At 44.6% G+C, this 24,773-nt stretch overlaps 1 protein-coding gene across 1 annotated transcript in view; it reads left to right on the top strand.

Moving 5' to 3' along the window:
* The first annotated feature begins 4,990 nt into the window (after positions 1 to 4,990).
* LOC139707336 (PRAME family member 20-like) overlaps positions 4,991 to 24,773 on the top strand; it is a 41,287-nt gene continuing 21,504 nt past the window's right edge. Inside the window, exons 1-3 of the mRNA XM_071618543.1 lie at positions 4,991 to 5,277; positions 5,656 to 6,237; positions 7,049 to 7,449. Of these exons, the coding sequence (XP_071474644.1) occupies positions 4,991 to 5,277; positions 5,656 to 6,237; positions 7,049 to 7,449 (1,270 nt within the window). The remainder of the gene's footprint in view (positions 5,278 to 5,655; positions 6,238 to 7,048; positions 7,450 to 24,773) is intronic.

Raw genomic sequence — 24,773 nt, 5'->3', positions numbered from 1 at the left:
TGATAATGTAAAGTAATTTAAAATTTTTTAAATTTACCAATATATGAAATAACCAACAGTGCTTAAATATTTTACCTTATGGAATTTAAGAAGTTAAGATTACTTGATATTATATTTAACAGTTAACATTTAAACTTTGTAAACAAATCAGATGTCTCTAACAAACACATCCATGATTAATTTCATATATGTCAGATCTAATTTACATTTTTTTAAAAAAAAAAGGTATAAGACAAATGCATTGAATAGCATTTGTAATTTTTTCCCATTAAAGAAAAATCCTAGAGACAATGGATATTAGACACTTTATAGACATGAACATTTTATTAACAACTGTTTGACCACCTAGAAACAAATCTGTGCATTGTAACTTTAAAGACATTTTTACTTTTATTTATTTACCCAATTTCAATTGAACCTTTTAAACCATATGAGCCAAAGATATTAATATCCATTTTTTAAATTTTAATTTATGAAATCATATGTCAATTCTTAGTACCAAATATATGTAGACACTGAGAAACTGACGTGACTCCATTTTTGAAAATAAATAAATAACAGCAGCTTCTACCTCAATCCCTATCCAAGGAAGAGGGCATGACCCTTGTCCTTGAGGGGGAAAAACCCACAGAGCACTCCGAGGCACATACTCATCTGCTGACTTGTTTATCTACAATTAACAGGAGAGATCTGAGGCACCAGGTGTCCGTACTCAGTTAGGCTAGGTGAGGACCCATAGCAACCCCCTAGCAACCCCCAATCAGTATTTTCCCAGACAGGGAAAATACTCAGGATGCCAGATGACCCCCCAGTACTTTATGGTGGTTGATCACATGTTGGGAAACCATGTAGTTCAGCACATACGCCCCTCATGGCTTAAAACAATCAGTTCAAAGGAATCCTGCAGACCCACCTTTCTGTTCAAATGTGGCTCAACAGGCTTCAACAAATATCCCTACTCATCCATTAATTCCCTCTTGTGGGGATGGGACCAAGCAGGACAAGTCCAACCTGGCACTGAGATCCAATCAAACCCATAGGAAAGAATGGTTGATCCCTGATGCTTCAGGAGAAAAGATCTTCATCAGAACAGTGATATATAAATGGTATCCAAATCAACAGGAAGTAACTTGTGTCAAATCCTGATGAAGGGGAGCCAGGGGGCCATGGGGGGAAGGTCCCTGAGCAGCACTGCCTGGCAGCAGGAACTATCACAAATGAGTAAGCCACAACCTTAGCTGTGCATAAAACCTACCCCAACCTGTACCCCATGTTTTCTAGGAGGACACCTGGCCAGTCGCTGCCTGTTGTCCTTGAACTGAGGCCACCCTTGGTACTGAATCTGTGGAGCCAGTGATAATTGATTCAAAGCTGCCTTTGACACCCTGTCTCCCTTTGCCTCCTGGATGGGGGTCTGACTCATCTTTCTTTGGGTGTCCTGCATTCCTGCCCTATTATGTCTGACTACACTTGTTCTTTGGAGAGCCACTGTCTGTTGTGACTTAGGTTGACAGAAACATCTACCTGCCTCCTGCACCAAGTCAAGGGTGGTAAGAGAAGGCAGGGCTGTGGCATGAAGTCACCCTTTCAGCTGCCTACACACAGACAAATGGCAGAGAAATTTAGAATTCAGTTGAGAGACTAGATTTCAATTGTTGTGGAGCCTAAAAAGCAATGAGGTCTCTGAAATAGCCTTAGCCCTACTGAACTGCACACATAGGAGATTAAATGTGGGTCATTCGTGGTAAGTCATTATGTGAAACAGAAACCAAAGGTAACCTCAGACAACTGTAAGTATCCAACTGTGATGTGAGCAGAAGTATTTTCCAACAAGATACCCAAGAAGACCATCATGGTTTAGATGCTGTGTCTCCCAACAGCTCACCTGTGAGACAAAGGTTTTGGAGGAGACATGATTGGTTTATAGCCTTAACCTTGTCAGTAAATTAATTCCCAATGGGATTCACTGACTGATAACAGAGGGCAGGTGGGGTGTGGCTGGAGGAAGCTGATTTGTGGGTGTGAATATGGTGTGTATATTTTGTATCTGGCAAGGCACAATCTCGTCCTCTGGTAATGTGAGCACCTTTCCTCTACCACAATTTCCTACCATGATGTTCAGCCTCACCTTGAAGTGAGGGCCCAAGGAATGGAATCTGCTGTGTGTGCATTGAGACCTCTGAAACCATGAGTCCCCAAATAAACTTTTCCTCGTCTGTCGTTGTTGGGGTTGGGTGATTTATTGACAGCGTGAAAAAGCTGACTAACACAAAGACAGAACAAAAAAGCAGAAATGCAATTCTGTAACTGCCGCCAATCAAACCATTCCTTCTACATCTTCCCTGTAAGTACTCCCCTCACATGGCTCATCAGCCAAGCACTCCCTCTCTTTCTGTCTCTCCTTCCTCAATTCCTGAATTACTTTTTACTCAGACTCTTCAAATTTTCCTTTGCCTGTGAACTTCTCACAGCCTAAAGAGCCCTGGAAACTGCCTGGAGCAAAGGCTGCCTGGGAGATGTGCCCTGGGGGGGTCCCTGATTCTGCAGGAAGACTCTCCAGTGGGTGGCCTCCCTGATGTCAGGAACACCTGCTGTCCAACCCTGTGTCTTTCTCTCCCATTCCCAAGTTGCCCACAGTTTCCACCCTTGGTGGATTTCAGACTTTTCCAAGTCCCCATCAGGGGCATGTTGGCCCATGCCTGTAATCACAGCAACTCAGGAGACTGAGGCAGGAGGATGGCAAATTTGAGGCCAGCCTCAGCAACTTAGTGAGGACCTAAGCAATTTAGGGAGACTCTATCTCCAAATAAAAGCAAAAAATAAAAAGGGCAGGGTATGTGATTCAGAAGTAGAGAACCAATGGATTCAATCCCCAGTACAGACAGACAAACAGGAGAAGTCTTGCCCTAAGTCTAGAAGACTGATTCCACCCTCTTTGTCTGCTCTTCCTCTCTGAGTGTGACCAGATTTGCTGCAAGCACTTGTGTGACTGTTGTCAACATGGTTTCCATTCTGTGGTTTTCATGGATGACACTACTGTCTTCAAAAAGCTGTTTTTACTATGGAATTTTTGGGAAAAAAATTCAAATAATTTTGATATGGCCAAAGACCCCTTTGAAAGATATTTTCAGGTGTTGTTTTTTCTTAGGGATTCAGTGCTTTTCTGTCTCACAGGAAAAACAGGAGGGTCACATATGGACAAAATTGAGTCCATGGTTGGAGTGCATGGAGGGACGCATCCCTGACTCTCACACTCTCCCTGATTCTGTGCTCCTGCATGAGCATCATTCAATCAATCAATCTGGAGGAAGAACATCCGATCAGGATTAAATGGGTGGAGACTGGAGAACCTGATCAGATACTGCTTTCTGATTGGATGCCAGTCAATCAGATGGAGTTGGGGGCGTGGTCAGAGAGGTCCATAAAAGCTTCTGTGGAGCCAGAAGAGAAACACAAGAGTCCTGGAGCCCAAGGAGAACCAGTCAGGCCTGCTGAGGCTCTGAGAACGCTGCACACCTGGACAGATCCCGTAAGTCCCTCACCGCCCTGAGCACCACCCCGTTCCTGCCTCACCTGTGCGGATTCAGGAACAATTTGATTCCTGTCTTTTCTCATGAACCAATTTAGAACTTCGATTTTGCCTCTCAGTGTAGTTTAACCTTGATCCTGAACACTAGGATTTCCATTTTGGTTTATGTCACTTTCAATTTTCTTTCTTTTTTTCTTTGGTATGAGCTATTAAACTCAGGGGCACTCAACCACTGAGCCACATCCCCACATCTCAATTTAGAGACAGGGTCTCACTGTGTTGCTTAGCGCTGGCTCTTGCTGAGGCTGACTTTGATCCCATGATCCTCCTGTCTCAGTCTCCGGAGACCCTGGGATTACAGGCTTGTGCACTCATGCCCTGCACTTTTTCTTTTTTTAAATTGTTGTTTTTTTGAAGTTTATACGGACAATATAATTTATTTATTTATCCATTTATTTATTTGGTGGTATGGTGATTGCACCAGGGTCTTGTGAATGGGAGGCAAGCACTCTATCAACAGAGGTATGTCACCAGCCCATCATTTAATAATTTTTCCTGCTGCTGAAGATCAAGCCCAGTGCCTCACATGTCCTAGGAAAGTGCTCTTCCACTGAGCTCCAGGCAAAGCCAATTTAAAATTACTTAACCAAGGAAGTAGATTGCAATCCTATTTCATTCTAATTGATTGGAATTCTACTTTCTGATAATAAAAATCTTTATTTTGTGTGCCCTTAAAATTATACTGTTTTGCTGGGCATGGTGGCACACACCTGTAATCCCAACACCTCCAGAGTTTGTGGAGGCCAGAGAATTAGAGTTCAAAGCCAGCCACAGCAAGACCAGGTGCTAAACAAATCAGTGAGACCCTGTCTCCAACTAATATCCAAAATACTGCTGGAGCAGTGACTTACTGGTTGAGTGTCCTGAATTCAAACCCCAATATTGCCTCATCCCCCAGATTATACTTTATGGCTTATGTAGTTTTGTAATTTTATTATTTGTTTAAACAAAAAGCTTCAAACTATCTCATGCAACACTTCACAAACTCTGTTCTTCTGATCTGTTTGTTTTCTTGACCTCCCCGCTAAGGTGGCAGAATCTCACATGTGTAATAGATATCTGTGAGACTCTGTTGTAATTTCCAAGTGTTTTATAATATGGGCACATGCTTTATAATTGCCCATTTAATTTTTTGAAATTAAAAATAACATCACCCATGTGAGGGCAACTCCTTTCTGAGCCTCTGTAGTTGTTGAAACTGAGGACCCTACTGCATTAAGTCACATGACACTCCAATTCCCATTTTAGAAGGACAAAATAATAAGCAAAGCTTTCCCCCATTAAGGTTGGGGTGAGTTTTAGACTCCCCAGTACCCCCTTCCTAGTGGCTGGCAATGGATGGGATAGTGAACTTTTCTCTGGACCATTTTCCTGGATCCTTCTTCTTTCAGACTCCCCAGGATGAGCATCCAGTCCCCACCCATGCTGCTGGAGCTGGCAGGGTGCAGCCTGCTGAATGACAAGTCCAGGGCCATCCTGGATCTGGAGGACCTGCCCATAGAGCTCTTCCCACCACTCTTTGTGGAGGCCTTCAGCAGGGGACACACTGAGGTCCTGAAGAAAATGGTGCAGGCCTGGCCCTTCACCTGCCTGCCCCTGGGGGCCCTGATGAGGCAGCCACAGCTGGAGATGCTCCGAGTGGCACTGGATGGGCTGGACATGCTGCTTGCCCAGCAGGATCACCCCAGGTGAGGGGGACCCAGGTGGCCTGGAAGGGAGCACCCTCTGTGCCAGGGAAGGGATGGGTATAGGCAGGGAGAGTGGGTGCTGAAGTGTGCTCCACAGGCTTCCTGTGCTGCCAGCAAGGAGGGGTGGAGAGGCCTTGGCCATGCTGAGCCCCATCTGGGAAAGGCTTCCAGATGTGGTGGTGCATGTGGCAGCTGTGCTGACCCCTGAATGAGGCTGTACCTGCCCCTGCCTCAGTCTGTACAAGTGGGGGCACCAGGCTGGATTGGAGGGAAGTGGGTGGAGAAAAGTGAGACAGAAGGAAGAGGTGGAGCAGGGAGCAGCAGCTGAGAGGGGAAGGAAGGGGCTTCAGGGCTGAGACTCTGCTGTGGTCCCCGCAGGAGGTGGAAACTGCAGGTGCTGGATTTGCGGAGGGCTCCAAGGAACTTCTGGAGGACGTGGTCTGGAGCCGTGATTGATGCCTGCTCACCAGAGGACATTAAGAAGAATCGAACATTGAAAGTTGGTCCAGCAATGGCAGCTAAGCTGCCCTTGAAGATATTCATAGACTTGTGCCTCACAGAAGGGCCCCTGGATGAATTCCTGACTCTCTTGTTCCTATGGATCTCACAGAGAAGGGACATGGTACACCTGTGTTGCAGTAGGCTGAAGATCTTTGGGAAACCCACCCACCACACCAGGAAGGTCCTGAGACTGCTGCAGCTGGACTCTGTCCAGAAGGTGGAAGTGCACTGCACCAGGGCGCCTTCCACCTTGGCTGCCTGTGCTCCTTTCTTGGGCCAGATGAGGAACCTGAGGAAGCTGCTTGTCTCCCAGGTTCTAGTGCCTGCCCACACCTCCCCAGAGGAGCAGAAGCGGCTGCTTGCCAAGCTCACCTCGCAGTTCCTCAGGATGGACTGCCTGCGGAAGTTCTATGTGGATGCTGTCCTCCTCCTTGAGGGCCACCTGGAGCAGGTGCTGGGGTAAGTAAGGGGGATGAGCTTCCTCTGCAGACCAGTATCAGTAAATATGAAAGAGCACCTACTGTGTGCGAGCCACTGACACTCTAATGGTGAACAAGGCACTGGAAGGTAAATAACCCATCATCTGTTCCTGTTGTATCCTGAAGCTCCATCTCCTAACCTGTGTTAGAGCAAAGGGATAAACCAGGGTTCATGGTCTGGGAAGTGACATCATGCTGGGAAGCCAGCTGATGCGGACAGGAGCTCCTGAGGTGGGTGTGAGGTTCTTTCCCTGGGAGCCCTGTCCAGCGACAGGGGTACAAAGCAGGGTAGAAGTGAGGACTTTGAAGGAGGGAAGCCCCCACACCTCTACCTGTTCAACAAGGAAGCCCTGTTGTCCTCCATCTGGGAGCAGAGGAGCCCACTTCTAATGCCCTCCTGGGGAAGGCAGGTCTGAGCTCCAGGTGATGACTCGGGGGTTGTGAGTGAAGAGCAGGGAGTGAGACCTCGCTGAGGGGACAGGGAGTGAGCCCTGCAGGGGCTAACCCCAGTGTGTTTTTACACAGCTTTCTTGGATTTGTCTTTGGTACATGACTCTTCCTGACTTCCTGGGGCTAGATTTGTGGCTTTCTGCTTGTCATTGAGGGTGACATTCATAGAGATGGAGGACCCACCTGGTCACACAAGTAGTGGTGAAAGTTTCAGGTTGAATTGGAGTGACCTGAATGAGCAGATTCTATAAAATGTCAACCATGTTCAGATGGTCACGGTGACCTTGGGTTTGGGTCAATTCATCTTCTCCCTCAGAACTAACTGCCTGGTTCCTCCTTAGGCACCTGAAGACCCCCCTGGAGACCCTCTCGATAACCAAGTGCCCGCTCTCAGATTCCGACTGGAATTATCTCTCCCGCTGCCCAAACACCAGCCAGCTCAGACGCCTGGATCTGAGATACATCAAACTGACCAATTTCAGTCCAGAGCCCCTCAAAATTTTGCTGGAGACTGTGGCAGCCACCCTGAACAGGTTGGACTTGGAAGCCTGTGAGTTCACGGAATCCCAGCTCCAAGCCATCCTGCCTGCCCTGAGCCGCTGCTCCCAGCTCAGGGCCTTGTGCTTTTTCCAGAATCGCATCTCCATGTCGGTCCTCAGGGACCTGCTCTGTCACACTGCCAGGCTGAGCCAGTTGAGTGTAGAGCTATACCCTGCCCCTCTGGAGAGCTATGATGCCCAGGGTGCCATCCACCAAGAGAGATGTTCCCAACTCTGTGCTGAGCTCACAGCACTATTGAAGGACTTTAGGCAGCCCAAGGTCCTTGTGTTCTGTACTGTCCCATGTCCTCAATGTGGCCACATGTTCATCTACAACCAGGGCCTCAATCACTGTTTCTGTCCAACAGCTGCCTAGTTGAGTGTGTATAAAAAGCTGCCCTCTACGCAATTGGATGTATAACCAGGATGTAGAGGGATCATGAAGGAAACTCAGAGCCCAGCATTTCAGACACTGCCTGAAGTGTGGATGGGGAAAGGAATCAGAGGCTGGGAGCTACATTGGAAGGAAGCCCCTGAAGATTGGACCTTCTGTATAGAGCCATATGTGTCTGTATAGAGTCATAACAAGGGGCCTGGATTTTTAGAATGGGATTTAGGCTTCATGCACATATGAAGAAACTATTTTGTTTCGTGGATGATCCATAAATAAATAGTCCAAAATGAACGGAATCTCAAGATTAGTCCTCTGACATCTTCCATGATGGTTTTACCTAGTTTTCTGACTTTGACACTGGAATTCTCCAGGGGCTGATGGAGAAACACCACCAAGTACCTGGTGATCAATGAGGTTCATTCCCAGAAACTCAAAGCATCCAACTGAAATCAGGTCATTATCTGTTTCTACACTGTGGCATAATCCATGTAGGGGAACACAGGAGGCCTGGAGCATTCTAAGTGGACAGTAAAATTTCAAAAAACCCTTCTTAGGCGACCTCAGTGCCATTCAGACACTCAAGGTTTGCCCATCCTTGTGGGTCTCCACATAGACCTAGAAACCTGGCGTCTTGGTCTTTGGATGCAGTGAGAATAAAATAGCTTCTCTGGGCCTCACAAAATCTTGCCCATCATCCTGCTACAAAGTCTTTCCTGAAATAATGTAATCATGGCCAATGAAACCATCCAAATTAGCTTTCATCAAAATAGTGGAATTATATAGGTAGATAACACTTGTGAATGTGTCTAAACTAAACTTAATAAATTACCACCTTCTGGTGGGGGAGAAGCCTGCTCATAACTGACAGATCTTCCCCTAACACTTCCCATCTCTCCCTACCCAGGGACACAAGGTTTTCAATCAGCAGAGGATCAGAGGATGAGTAAGATCAAGATCCCCTAAATGACAACTCCTGCTGAGGACTCAGGCTGGTGGGATTATGTAATGACCTTACCCTTAGCTTCCCATCCAAGGAGGAGAAGGAGGTCCACCCAATCTTCTTTTGAGTTATCCTAAAGCTGCCTGTGTACATGTTCTAATTTGGGCCTGAAGGCTTCTCTATACACAGTGAACTAGAACCCAGTTGGATATGTAATGAGACTGCAGCTCACTCTTGGAATAGGTATCAGATTCCAGGTCCTACACAGCCAGCCCATCTGTCCCCCACACAGCGATCTGTGTGCCTCACACCTGTTTATGACACTTCCTTTCCTCTGGCTCTGTGTCTAACTTGCATGTGTGGTGGGTGGGGTGGGGAGTTCTGAACAGCATTCATTCTGCTCTGCTGCTGTATTCTAAGATCAAATAAAGGCAAGGAAGATCTGCAATATGAGATGTGTCATCACTGGTTGTTTTATGGGTTTTTATGACCAAAAAGGGACTTGAAGATATTCTGGTGTGTCCAGACTCCTTGAATTGTATAAGTACTGTGAGCTGCATGTGTCCCCACACAGCCCTGGGAATAAAGCACCCAGACTGCTCTTTGAATTCCTCATCTTTTCACTGTAGGTTCATTTGTGCTGTGAGACAGCCCACAGCTGTAGGATGTCATGACAAACAGGACCGGGTGTGTAAGCATGGCCAGGTCAGAAGGGGACTGGGTTCCACTCTCTGGAGTGCTACTGATAGGTGCACATTCCTTTGAGCATCTGCATCAAACGGTCTAGATCCCCTTGCGGAACACTGGCCAATTTCACCTGTACAATCTAGGGACCCAGAACCCATGCTTTTCTACAGAAATGAGTGAACTTCATAAAAATTAACTGAGGGCCTGGGGACATAGCTCAATGGTAAAGCACTTGCCTAGCATGTGGAAGGGCCTGGGTTCCATCCCCAGAACCACAAATGTATGTGAACACATAAATGAATAAGTATATCCAATATTGATGTGACCCCAGGGGGAAGTTTTAATTTGAAGAAAATTGTCTCTGTGAGGAGTACTTGAAAACAAAGAACCAGGACCCAAATGAAAACAATCAAATGCATTTTTTAATTGGTATGCAGAGGCATGTTAAATTGATGTCCTTAAAGATTCTTTTCCAAAAACAACAGAAAACCCAGATTGGGGGTGAAGGCAAAGTGAGGAAAGAGACACAGATAAGCAAGAAATGAAAGACAGAGACCAGGCAGAGATACACACGAGAGTTGATTTTTCACACTTGACAAGTAAAGGCCATCTCTCTATAGGAGAGAGGAGCAGAACAGGCATCAGTTCTGGGACTTTTATGGGGGAGGATCAGGAATCAGAGCCCAGTGGGTTCTCATGCAGATGGTTAAGTGTTGGGTTGGTATGAAGGTGTGGTGAGACTTCCTCAAATGCCCTTTGGCAGGAAAGTGAAATGTTCTTATTAATATGCCAGGTGTCATTTAAGAGGGCCATCCAGGTGCTAAGCAAGGACCTTATAGTGAGAAATTGATATGACTCCATTTTTGAAATAATCAGCCTCTACCTCAGAGCAGGGCCTGTCCAAAGCAGGGTGGCGGGGGGGGGGGGGGCGGGGGGCAGGGAGAATGATCCAGCATTTCTAGGCACATAGCTACCCCTAACTGCAGTGACCAGATAGCCTTGACTCAGCAATGCAAGACCAAAGAATGCTTGAGACCTAATTTCAGACCATAGCAACAACCAATGAGAGTGAGACAGGGAACATATCTGAAATGTCAGGTGACCCTCACAGTAGTTTTGGTGATAGATAACATGTTAGAAAACCATGTAGTTTAGTGCATACACGCCTCACAGCTTAAAGCAATCAGTTCAAATGTATCCACCTCTTGAACAAACCAATCACCCTTACCCAACTTGTTCCCACCAGAGAATGTGCTAATCAATGTTAAGAGTTTTTGTTTGATTTTTCCCACGGTGTGAAATGATTTGCTGTGTGATGTTGTGATGCATAGAGTATACCAAAAAAACTATAAATCGTCACTGAACTAAGGGCCAGGACTCACTCTCTGGGACTGCTGCATCCTAAACGGTTGTGAGTCCAGGCTCTAGCTTGCAATAAAGACTCTTATGTGATTGCATCAGATTTGGCTCCTGGAGGTCTAATGGGGTCCGATGAATCTAGCATTATAATAGGTACTAAAAGGAAAAGAAAAATTGGAAGGGAGTTGTTAGAAACACAAGAGACTCCTAAAACTTTACACTACCCTTGTGGACAGGGACAGAGAAGCAGGCTTTAGTTCCCATACAAGGTAAATGGTGTTTGGGGGGGATTGGCTCAGCAAACAGGCTTGAGAAGTATAAGATTCTTGCTTAGTATCTGGATGTCCATTTTAAGTGACAGCAGCCATTTTAAGGAAAGACTTTTGTTTTCCCACCCAACCCTAACCACCCTGTCGCAGTCTGGCTGGGCACAAAATAACCGAGCCACCACACACCTTGTAGATTCAAACAGCAACTCTTTATTTCCGATTCTCACTGGCACTCTACACGCACGTTCTGGGAAAATCCACACACTCCACCGGGCTCTGCATACCAAATACTCTCTGAATCCCAGGAGAACTCAACAGGAACTCAAGGAGTGGGTGCCTGAGGCAGCAGGATATGCCCTATTCCCAGGAAGGTCACCTTTCAAGCAATGTCACTGCAAATTACCTGGGTCCAAGGCAAGCCCATTTCCACAATGGAGAGTCCTCCCTCTATGCAACATTGGGTAGGCTGACAAGGAAATTGCCATGCATCATTCCTACTTGGCTATGGCTCTCAGCATCTCCCCCCTTCTGATTAATTAAACAACAAGCAATGTGGCTTAGGGACTGTGCCTGTTAGGGTGTCCAATTCAACATATGGTTCTTTCCCATCATCCAATGAACTGACCTCTAGGCGTCAGCCTCCTGTCTTAGGTTGATACCACTGCAATTGGATCATACCCATCACTGACTACCGGTCCAGCATACAGCCATACTTGAGGATAGGCCTATGCACCAGTGGGGGGGGTGAGGTTCTTTGCCTCACCCCTGTTGGCCCCCAAATTTGGCCTTTGCACCAGTGGGGGTGTGAGGTTCTTTGCCTCACCTCTGTTGGCCCCCAAATTTGGCCTTTGCACCAGTGGGGGTGTGAGGTTCTTTGCCTCACCTCTGTTGGCCCCAAAATTTTAGACCATCACTAGCAGAAAGGAGGAGGATACAGAAATGCCACGACACCAAGCCAATTGACAGCTCCTTTGGAAAAATTGCATCACTGGTGACACCATCAGCAAAGATATGCCAGCACTACCACAATTCGCTGCACCAAATGATAGTTCACAATGTATACAAGTGATACATAGTCCAGGCAAGTTCTGCAAGCAGTTCAAAGTGGAGGAGTCTATCAATATATCCATTTCCTCCCAAAGTAAGTCGACTCCTTGATTGAGCATTACTTGTTGAGTTATATTCATTGATGCATCAGTTTATACAGTTTACTGTGATAGCTATCATAGAAGCTGTAGTTTGGTTTTATCTTTGTCTTCACCAGCACTGGGATGAAGATAGGAATTCTGGCAATGATGCTAAAGAGACATTATCCTGAACAGAATTATTAAATATAATGAAAAGGAAAGGTGAAAGTAAACAAACAGATCTGCTAACCTCCTTTAAAAACAATCCTTAACAGCTGTTTACCTAATTTAAATTAAACCATTTAAATCACGTGAATAAAAAAAAATTCAGATCCATTTTTTCATGAGCGCTCCTCATATATGAAATATGGACATACGCACATACAGACATACAACACAAAACAGAAGTGTGCACACATAACATAAAACACATAAGACAATAGTAAAGGCCTTGTAGCTTTACCTAGGTGAAATCTCCATTGCAATGTTTAAAAACTACACAGTCAAAAAATAAAACTGATCAGAAAAACATTAACCTAGGTTTGCATGAGCTCAAAAAATAAAATAGAACTTTATGATGTGGGAAAAGGCAATAAAGGCAATAATAAAATAGATATTGAAAAAAGCATCCTGGTTAATCACTGTCGCAGATGTAAGAATAGCCAAGCTGGAGCTCTGGATATCAGCTGTTATGGATTTGAGTCAAATCATCTTCTTTTTGGTCTGTAGAAATCGCTTTGGTTAGTCTCTCTGGAATCCAAATTGGCTGCTGTTCTCCCTGTGGAAACACACAAACAGAACACCGACTCCAGACAATCACTGGGTCAGGACCTTTCCATTATCCTGTTAGAATATCTTTCCAAAGTACCTTAGGCTTATGTACATTTTTTGGATACATATGTCTTTCCGCAGCACTAAGCCCTGATGAATCCAAATTTTAAAAGTTTAGAGTAAAAAGGGTTATTTTAAGTTTATCTTTGGGGGATATATACCCCTTTCCAATTCCCTATTTTTGCTTTAATAAGTACGTTTTAATAGTTTGATGAGCTCTTTCAACTATGCCTTGTCCCTGTGGATTGTATGGGATTCCTGTTATATGAGTAATACCAAATGATGAGCAAAATTGTTTAAAAGAGGTAGAGGTACAGCCAGGACCATTATCTGTTTTTAACTGTTTAGGAACGCCCACAGTGGCAAAATTTTGTAAGCAATGAGCTATAACATCTTTAGTTTTTTCTCCGGCATGAAGGGAGCCCATCAAAAATGCAGAAGAAGTATCAACTGTAACATGCAAATATTTTAATTTTCCAAATTCTGGCAAGTGTGTGACGTCCATCTGCCAAATATGGTTAGGTATCAGTCCTCTAGGATTGACTCCAAGATTAACTTGTGGTAAAAAGGTCACACAATATTGACATTGTTTTATTATATGTCTGGCTTGTTCCTTAGTTATTTTAAAACACTTTTGTAAAGTATTAGCATTAACATGGAACCTTTTATGAAAATTTGTAGCTTCTTCTAGTATAGAGAAAATATGTATGTCATGTGTAGTTTTATCTGCTAAATCATTGCCCAAACTAAGGGCTCCAGGCACTCCTGTATGTGCCCTGATATGTCCTATAAAGAATGGATCTTTTCTGTCCCAGATTAGACTTTGTATAGTGGAAAACAAAGAGAAAACAGTAGAGGAAGGAGAAATCCTACCAGCATCTTCAAGGGATACTATAGCATTAACTATATACTGACTATCAGAAAATAAATTAAATACAGAAACTTTAAACATCACAAAAGCTTGTAATACTACATTAAGCTCTACCTTTTGAGCTGATTGTTTGGGTACTAAAATGTAAAAGTTTAATCAGGGGTAACTACTGCTGCTGTACCATTATTTGACCCATCAGTGAATATATTTGGAGCATTCATGATAGGGGTTTTTCTTGTCATTTTTGGAAAAACTACAGGATGCTTAGACCAAAAAGACAACAAAGGATTAGATGGTAAGTGGTTATCAAATAAAACATTAGATTTACACAGGATTATTGCCCAAGTATTTAACTCATTAGCTAACTCATCAATTTGATCCATAGTATATGGAGTAATAATTTTATTGGGAGAAATTCCAAACACTCCCTTCACTGCTTTTATTCTTTTGAGTATTAATTGCCCTACAGCCTCAAGATACCTAGTAAGAATAGTGTTAGGAGAATAAGATAAATGTATCCACAATAATGGACCTTCTTGCCAAAATACTCCTGTAGGAATATTTTTTGTTGGTAGTACAATAAATAATAAAGGCAAACTTATATCAATTCTATCCAAATGTATATTTTCCATATATGTTTCAATAATTTTTAATGCATTTCTTGCTTTAGGAGTCTACATGTGGGGTGAATTTGGATCTGATGGAACTTTTAGAATATCAAATAAAGGTCCCAACTCTCCTGTTGTTATGCCTAGATAAGGCCTAATCCAATTTATGTCTCCCAATAACTTTTGAAAGTCGTTAAGTGATATGAGTTGATCTACTCTTATTTGAATTTTTAGTGGATGGACCATGGTTGAGGATAATAGAACTCCTAAATAATTAATTGGAAAATTTAATTGTACTTTATCTATTGCTATCTCTAGATTATAATTTTTTAATAAGTTTGTAAGTGTGGCATAACATTTCAGCAATGTGTTTTTATCTTTATGTTCTAATAATACATCATCCATATAGTGAAATATTTGTAGTTCAGGATTTTGATTTCTAAGTGGCTGGATTGCTTTGTTAACATAAATTTGACACACTGTTGGGCTGTTAGCCATCCCTTGAGGGAGTACTTTCCATTCATATCTCTGATCAGGACCTTCATGATTTAATGCAGGGATAGTAAATGCAAAACGTGGACTATCCTCGGGATGAATTGGAATTGAAAAAAAAACAATTTTTAATTTCTATAGCCAAAACATGCCAGGTTTTTGGCAAAGCAGACAATTGGGGAATCCCTGATTGAGCAGGTCCCATAATAACCATCTCATTATTAATGGCTATTAAATCTTGCAATAATCTCCATTTACCAGATTTCTTTTTGATGACAAAAATGGGAGTATTATGGGGAGATAAGGAAGGTTGTATATGTCCTTCCACTAATTGTTGTTTGACCAGGTCATGGGCTACTTGTATCTTTTCTTTAGTCAGGGGCCACTGAGGAACCCATACTGGTCTTTCTGATTTCCAAGTAATTTTGATTGTCTGAGTGGCCCTTTCTGAAAACCCAATCCATGTCTATCTATTCCTTGATCTATTTGAATTGGTGCTGCTATACCTTGTTCTTGTTCTCCTAATCTTTTTTCTTTCCTAAAACATTGTCTAGCCCTAGTAGTGGGCGCATTAGGATTGATGTTATTTGTTAACGTCAAACCTAATTGATCTAGAAGATCTCGTCCCCATGAATTTATAGGAAGATGATCCAATACATATGGCTGTATAGTTCCTTCACATCTTCAGGATCCTTCCAATCTAATACCATTGCACTTCTATGGGGATTAGTCGCCACTCCTAGGCCTCGAAGCATTTGAGTGGCTTGTAGTAATGGCCAATGTTTTGGCCATTCTTGATGAGATACGATGCTAAGGTCAGCACCTGTGTCCAGTAGCCCATTAAATTCATGTCCTTGAATATTTAGTTTTAGCATTGGGTGAGAATATAAATTTAAAGACAGCATAGCCCAATCTACACCTGTGGAGCCTAATCCCCTGGAACCTCTTTCTACACTACAACTAGAAAATTTATCATGTAGGCTGGGTATTATTAACAACTGTGCTGTTCTATCTCCTGGTGAAATTACTGATATACCTCTTGGAGAACTAGCTATAATTTTTATTTCACCTACATAATCAGGATCAATTACCCCAGGATTTATCATAAGTCCTTTTAGTGTAGAAGAACTGTGTCCCAATAATAAGCCTACTCTTCCTTGGGGAAGAGGTCCTTTTAGTCCTGTGGGAATGATTTGAATTCCCATCTCTGGAGTTAGTACTGCTCTGGCAGAGGCACAGATGTCCAACCCTGTGCTCCCTCTGGTTTGTCTGATGAGGTATTTAATGGACAATGTGTCCTGGGCACTACCCTGATGGTGTTGCTGGGTTCCTCCACTGCCCCGTATATTTGTGGTTGTGGGCCCCGGAGCATTGGGCCCCGCAGTCCGTTTTTTGGCAATGGAGCCTGATACCTTTCTCCACAATATCATGGGTAAATACCTGGTCCTTGTCCTTTTTTTGATAAGGGAGTACCCTCTATGGTGGTTTGAGAATGGCATTCATTAGCCCAATGTCTCCCTCTACCGCATCGTGGGCAAATACCCGGTATTCTATTCCTTTGATACCTACTTTTGTTAAACCCTTTTCCTATGGGGCAATTCCTTTTAAAATGTCCTGTTTGTTCACAATTGTAGCATGTTTTTGGCCTGGCATCTAAAGCCTGTTGTACTGCAGCTGCCAAGACTTGCCCTTGTTCATTAATGTCTCTACATAATTTAATATATGTGTTTAAATCTTCATGTCTCCATGGTTTAATAACGTCTCTGCAGCAACAATTTGCTTGGTCATAAGCCAATTGTTTTATTAATGGCATTGCTTGTTCTGTATCCCCAAAAATTCTGGCAGCTGTTTGAATAAGCCTATCTACAAATTCAGCGTAAGGTTCATTAGCTCCCTGTATTACCTTAGATAGCTGACCTTGTAAATCTCCATGTCCTTGTAAAGTCTTCCATGCCCTAACTGCGTCTGCAGCAATTTGTGCATATATAGCAGGATCATATTCAATTTGTTGCCACTGACCCTCAAAAGGTCCTTTTCATAACAACATATCTAGATTTCTTTGAGGGTAACCGGCTGCTGCATTTCACCTAGCTGTCTCCGTGCAAAATTCCTCATTGGCAACCTTCCATAACAAATATTGTCCTCCATTTAGCACAGATTTACACATGCTAGCCCAATCTGCTGGCGTCATGTCCAAGTTGGTAGTGGATTCGACCATGCTTACCGTGAAGGGTGCTTGGGGACCATAGGTTGTTACAGCCTCCTTTAAATGCTTCACTGTTTTGAAATCAAAAGCATGGTGAATTCACTGCCCTCCTGTCTACTCAAGTACAGGGCATGCTAATCTTTGAGGTCCTGTCTCAGGATCCCATTTATCAACTACGGGGATTGAGGGCCACTCAGCTGTCTCCATAGTTGGAGCTGTTGGTTGAATTATGCCCTCTGGTGATAGAACCGAGTTAGTAGCAGCCTCCTGTTGTAGCCTTTTTCCTAATAGCCCCATTTCCTTTAAATTTTCTTCCTCTGTCTGACTAGCTCGAGAGACCTTCTCTTTTGCTTAATCTAAAATGTCTTTCTCCATGGTCTGAACCTCTAACAATTTACTTAACACTCTTTCAGTTTGTTTTTTACTAATTTCTAATCCACTATAAAGATAACACAACCCAATATGATAACACAAAACAAAACCGAAACTGAATGAAACAAAAACTGAATAAAAAATCGTTGTATCAATTTTCACTTCCTCAGGACCAACAAACTTCAAACCTTGAGCCAACCATTTTTCCCAGTTTGCCTGAGAAATTTCTAGGGATAGGCAGCTTGAAACGAAAACAAAATAAATCAAAACAAGAACACATTGTTTTTTGAAATGGTCACCTATTCTCTCGCCTTCCCTCAGGGTCCAGCAATTTCACTTACCTCTATGCTTCAGACATTCCCCTCACGGGCCGCCAAATGTCGCATTCTGTCTGGGCTCAAAATAACCGAGCCACCACACACCTTGTAGATTCAAACAGCAACTCTTTATTCCCGATTCTCACTGGCACTCTACAAGTACGTTCTGGGAAAATCCACACACTCCACCAGGCTCTGCATACCAAATACTCTCTGAATCCCAGGAGAACTCAACGGGAACTCAAGGAGCGGGTGCCTGAGGCAGCAGGATATGCCCTATTCCCAGCAAGGTCACCTTTCAAGCAATGTCACTGCAAATGACCTGGGTCCAAGGCAAGCCCATTTCCACAATGGAGAGTCCTCCCTGTAAGCAACATTGGGTAGGCTGACAATTGCCATGCATCATTCCTACTTGGCTATGGCTCTCAGCACCACCCATATTAGAACCCACCTGGCTCTGATTCCTGAGCCTCCCGAGATTGGGTTCCCTGGTGTGCCAAATTTCCCCTTTGAGGTTCACTGAGTTTCCCCAGGCCCCGATCTGGATTCCATCATGGAACCCGCTTCTCCATTCTGCCGAAGGCCCTCTCTGCCCCCACCACCAGACATTTCATCTCCAGTCAACCTAAAGGACCTACAGTTCCCAGGAAGTAATGGTTGATCATCTGGCACACTATGTGGTTGGGGGCACCCCCAGGCACAACATTCACAGCTACTGCTGATCCGTCCTATCAACTCAGTGTATAAGTGGTCATTTATTTGGGTCCTGGGTTTTGAGACAAAAATACCGAGGATGATTGGGAGCTGTTCCTGGTGAGACGACCTCTCAGCCTTGGATTAATCTCTATGGACTTTTCTCCCATCTATGGGTATCTGCACCTTATACGCGCTTTTGCCCCTACTACATTGTCCTGGCTGGGTCCCAAGTACCTCTATGGGATCCTGGACTTACGCTTACCCAGCAGGGTTGACAACCACTTGAGCATAACCATGCTCTCAACTAGGTGATACTCGAGACTGGGGGATGGCCCACGTTTAAATTCACATCCTATGTCTCATGGGTGGCTCCTCATCCATTCCCTCCCAGAGTCCTCTAGGCTGCCTCCTGGCTAACCTAGGGTCTCTCTCACCCCAGATCTAAACCCTGCAAAACTTATCTGCTTGTGCAATCAGATCTGGCTTCAATATCCTTTGAATAATGACTCTTAATTGCCACTTGAGGGCACTCTGGACCCCAATGTTATCAGGGATCTCTTCAACTATTGTGAGTGTTCCAGAAAATGGAAAGAGATGTCATATGCTCAGGTCTTTTCCTTTCCATGTCCTAATCCCTCTCTCTCTAGCTCTTGCTCTCCCACACAAGTCCTCTCAGCCCTCACCTCCCCTACACCTTCTTCCAAAGGGACAGAGGATTCTACCCAGGATTCCTCCTCCTTTGACCCAGTGGGTGAGACACCCACCTTGCCACAGTTCTCTTTCTGATGAAGCTACCACAACAACTGTTCCCTTGGCCCCTCCACCTTCTCTCCTCCTGCCACAGGCTCACAGGCTACCACTGCTCAACCCACATCTCTGTGTCTGATACACGAGGTGGCTGGGGTAGATGGTATAACCCAGGTTCATGTGCCTTTCTCTTTTTTAGATCTTTCCCAGACAGAACAATGGCTTGGATTCATACTTCAAGCCCCACCACATATATCAAAGGGTGTCAATATCTGACTCAATCATATAATTTGACCTTCCATGGTGTCCGTATGATCTTGTCTAGCACCATCCTGCATGAGGACCACAGGCGAGTTTGGAAGCAAGCTAGAAATTATGCTGAATACATTATACATCAGACCTCCCCTGCCCATCTGATTGACATTGAAACAGTCCCTGACCAGGACCCCAACTGGGATTATAATTTTCCTGAGGAATAACTAGTAGAAACCAATGCATTACTTGCCTCATGGCAGGACTTAGAAAGGCAGCCCATAAGGTTATCAATTATGAAACACTCCAAGAAGAATTCCAAGATAATAATGAAAACCCTTCAACATTTTTAGATCACTGACTAAGGCTTTATTACAATATATTAATCTGGACCCTGAGGCTCCAGATGGGAGACAACTACTGAGGACATAATTTTTCTCCCAGGTTTTCCCTGATATTAAGGCCAAACTAAGATACATTGAGAGGAGGCCCCTAACTCCCCAATTGAGGTTCTGGAAGTGACCTTTAAGGTTTATAATGAGGGAGACAAGAAGGCCTGAAAGCAGAGATATCAGATGCTCGCTCAAGCCATCTACCTGGTCTCAGCATCTATGCTTGGTTCCACTGGCCCAAGGAAGTGTCCCTCAAGTCTGCTCAACCCCTGTTTTAAATGTGGTCAGATGGGTCATTGGGCTTGTACATGTCCTAAGCCTTGTAAGCTTCTGGGTCTTTGTCCTAAATGCCATCAAGAGGGACACTGGGCCATTGACTGTCCCCAAGCTCATAGGAGCACCCGGACATCCAGCCCTCCTGGAGTGGCTGCAGAGGATTGACAAGACTCAGGTCCCCATCACCCAACCAATACCATCACTCCACAGAAACTCAGGGCACTCTAGATCCCGATGATATCAGGGATCTCTTCAAGTACTGTGTGTTGAAGAGATAACTTCAGGGTAACTCTTCTTATCTCAGGTAGGCCCGTCTCCTTCCTCCTAGACACTGGGGCTACATATTCAGTCCTCAAGGTGTTCTGGGGGCTGACTACCAACCCTTACAGACACCTAGCCTTGTTTGTGCTTGTGGTTTTCTAATTTTTACTCATTCCTTTTTGGTCAATCCACAGTGTCCTGTTCCCCTTATGGGAAGGGACATCCTCACAAAGTTGGGGGCTATGCTCTCCTTCTCCCCTCATAGACACTTCCATGCAGACTCACCTGCTGCTCCCCTGACCCTCACCCTTACCTTAGGACCAGCCCCTACTCTGTTGGCCAGTACCTTCCCATGACCCACTTCTGAGGTTGACGTTTCCAGTCCTTATATCACCTCACACCACGAGCCCATTCACATCTGTCTCAAAACCTCCTCCATTTTCTGCCCAATTACAACACCTGCTCTCCCTCCTTGCTGATGCAGTCCCTCTCTTTGCAGAGCAGCCTCAATCACATTCTTTCAAACAGCTTTGCTCTTTAATCCAGGTATTTGGGCTGCTTTGGAACCTGGCCTGAGGGCCCAGGACAACTTCTTCCATTCACCTAGGGCTCTTCTTTACCACACACTGGCCTTCCTTGGGGAAGTGACTTTGTTCTTCCTCAACCTTCCTTCTCACACATTTACTTCCTAAAGATGGCAGTGACAAGTCTCCATTCTAGAGACAAAAGTTAACTTAGATCTTGGCCCAGCACCAAGATTCTCGACGTTCCCATCCCTTCCCCTTGGTGAGTTTACTCTCGGGTCTTGGTTCTCAGCTCCTCTGTGAAGCTCATGAAAGCCCTGGGAAGGCACCAAGACTCTCTATGGAAAATCCTGGAACTAGGGAAGTAGCAGGTGAGGACTCCCTTCTCTCAGTCCCAGGAAAGCTTCAGCTCCGGGGACAGTGAATTATGTGGTGGTGACCCCTTTTCACTCTGTCCCTGCTCTCACTCTGGTTGGTCCTAGAGCTGTGGACACCTCTCTATAACCACTACAGCAATCCAATTTGCCATGGAAAACTCCAAGTAAAGAATCCCATATGACTCCCCTCTCCGCTGCCTCCTCACCTATGTAGCCCCACTCCATTAAGCTCCTGAATAATTCAACTTTCCACTCAGTCATGGCCCTTTTTTGACTTGGACAATGATCACCTAATGGCACCTTGGAGCCCAATATTTTATGGAATCTTTATAACTTTTGAAAGCACTCAGGAAAATGGAAGGAAATCCCTTCTATGCAGGTTTCTCCTCTGTCCATTCTAAGCCTTCCTGGGCTCCTCTTGCTTCCCTGCCCAGCTTCTACTTGCCACGAAAGCTCTGGACTCCTCCAGAGACCCTCCTTCTAGACAAACAAGGACTCTGAACACTGCTCCCTTCTTCTATTTGCATTGAACATTGTAAAGCCCTGGGCAGCAATGTCCCTGGCCAAGGCCATACTGAAATAACATTGAAATACAAAGGACAGACTCGGCTGGATAAGAGGCCTAAGACTAAAAATAAGTGTCAATTTAACTTTTCCCTTGGCTACAATACAGCAGAAAACTTTCTCTCTCTCTCCATCTCCCTGACATCACATGCCCTTTTCACCTTTATGTGGTTGAAAAGCAGAGGTTTGCTCTACAGGTCCTTGGACACATGCTGGGACCAACCTTTGCCCCAGATAATTTATCTATTGAAGGGTCTTGACCCTACTGTTTGGAGATGGGCCCCTTGTGGCTGCAGCCTCTGGACTCATTAAGGAGACAAAGAAACTCATCTTTGGGGCCCCACTCAGCATCCTGGCTCCCCCTCACCTAAAGGAACTCCCCACCTACAAAGGCTTATATTCCTTACCCCCCTGTTGCCATTAATCTCTACAGGTTTTTCTGGTGGAAGATCCTACTCTTAATTTCCCCACCTGCTCACCTTTAAACCCTGTGACTCTCATTCCTGCTCCTCAGGACCCTTCCACCTCTTCTACTCTTACCCATTCATACTTAGAAACTCTGGAGGAGCTTCTTCCCCATCCCTCCCCCACACAGGAAGGCTCCTCACTCCAGGCAACATACACATGGTTCACAGATGGCTCCTTCTTCCTTCAGGAGGGAATTCACAGGAAGGTAGGCAATAGTCTCTCTAGCCTCGGTTGTGGAAGAGCCTCCACTCCCAATATCAGCAGGATGAACTTGTTGCCCTCATCAGAGCCTTCACTTTGGCAAAGGGAGCCCCTCTCAATGTCTACTATCCCTTGAATTACATTTAGACTGAACTAAACTCCTTCCTTGGCTCTTCCTCTGTCACAGGCCCTCCCAAAAAAGCCACTCAATATTTCCTCTTCGAGCTTCTACATGGACAGCCCACCTCCCTGCTCAGCTCACCACCCTCTGATTCTCCACTACCCCTTGCTCCTCATCTTTTCTGGCCCCTTCTTGCATACACTAGGATCCTTCTTTGGCAACACAGGGATGTTGTTCTGGCAAAGCCAATTCTGCCTCTTCTCTTTCTCCCACTCTGTCTCCTGGTGACCTGGTACTTTTACCACTCCCAAAAGCCCGCCGCCTCCTCTCAGTTCTCTGCAAAATGGACTGGACTCTATTGGGTCATTCTTACCACTTGTTTGGTGGCCCACCTTAAAGGCATCGCATATCAAGTTCCTAACCCCCATTTAAAACTGTCCTCTCTGGCCCCTTATACAGTGAGACTCACAGGCCCTCTCAAGCTGTATCTCTTCAAGGTTGAAATCCCAATCTTCCTTTGGTCTCTGAGGACCACAAGGACACTGTAGAACCACGAGTGCCATCTTTCCCTTTTTCATTTTTGCCCTTCTCCCTCACTGTGCACTCACCTCCCAGGGGTGCCGCCACCAGGGATTACCATTCCAGTGTCCAGGAGACTTACAGCAACTTGCTCAAACCATACTAGCCACACAATGCCAGCTGATTCTTTATCTGCTGTGGCTCTGCAGAATCCAAGGGGCCTTGACCTTTTTATGGCCAAGAAACGTGGATTTGTCTGCACCTACAGGAGAAATGCTACTAACATGGCAATCAATCTGGTAAGTAAAGGAAATGATAAAACAACTCCAACAAGACCTTGAACATAGGAAAACACAGCTCTCCTCTGCTGAAGGAATACCAATCCCTCACCAAAACTGGGCCACCTGGGACAGCATTCCACCACCACTGAACCTCCCTCATTGTCCCAATGATTCAAACATTGCCCCTTCCTAGCAGGAAGCTGTTACAGAATACTGACCTACATCCCTATTTCCTAAGGAGCCCAACAATAAACAAAAAAAGAGGGAATATAAGGTCCTTGTTTAGCACCTCGATGGCCATCTTAACTGGCAGCTGCCATTTCAGGAAAAAGCTTCAATTTCCCACCCAAGGGTGTTTCTGAGAAAGGCTCACCACCCCCTCATACCAACCTGACCCTTAAGTACCAGCATTGAGACCTGCTCAGCTCTGATTCCTGAACCTCCCCCATAAAAGACCCAGAACTCAAGGCTGTTTTGCCCTCTCTCCATAGACAGATGGCCTTTCCTTGTCAAGTCTGAAAAAAATAAACGCCCTTATGTATCTCTGCCTGGTTTCTTTCACTTCTAACTTACACTTCAATCTCTTCCATTAGGTTGTATTTACCGAATTTAAAAAAAAAAAAAGACTAGAAATATGGTTCAGTGGTTAACTGTCCCTGGGTTCACCCCTGGTACCAAAAAAAAAAAAGAAAAAATTGACTTGTGGCTGGGGATGTGGCTTAAGCGGTAGGGTGCTCACTGGGCACGTGCAGGGCACTGGGTTTTGTCCTCAGCACCACATAAAAATAAAATAAAGATGTGTCCACCAAAAACTAAAAAATAAATATTAAAAATCTCTCTCTCTCTCTCTCTCTCTCTCTCTCTCTCTATATATATATATATATATATATATATATATATATATATATATATATATCTTTCTCTCTAAAAATAAAAGTGACTGTGTTATCTTCTTTTACTGAATAAAATTTGGGGGTGGGTGTTTAAAAAAAGTGGTTGTAGTGGACACAGTGGCACACACCTCTAATTCCGCCAACTCAGTATTTGAGGCAGGAGGATTGCAATTTAAGGACAGCTTGGACAAGTTAGTGAGACTATGTCTCATAATAAAAAACATAAAGGACTGGGGATGTGCTCAGTGATCAAACAACCCTGCATTCAATCCCCAGTTCCTCCAAAAAAGAGGGGTTTGGGAATGTATAATAGGGGATCACTTGATGCTCTTTTATAATTGTTATGCTCCAGTTTGGGACCCACAAAAGACCACCAGAGACGAGATCGATGTAAACAGCAAAGAGGCGTTTATTACAAGCTAGCTCGGTCCTCCATGCACACAGCAATTGGTGACACTGAGAGACCCTGAGCCCAGGGTTTG

The sequence above is a fragment of the Marmota flaviventris genome, chromosome 10, assembly GCF_047511675.1.
Source record: "Marmota flaviventris isolate mMarFla1 chromosome 10, mMarFla1.hap1, whole genome shotgun sequence".
Lineage (NCBI taxonomy): Eukaryota > Metazoa > Chordata > Mammalia > Rodentia > Sciuridae > Marmota > Marmota flaviventris.
This window is presented reverse-complemented; position numbering and strand designations above follow the sequence as displayed.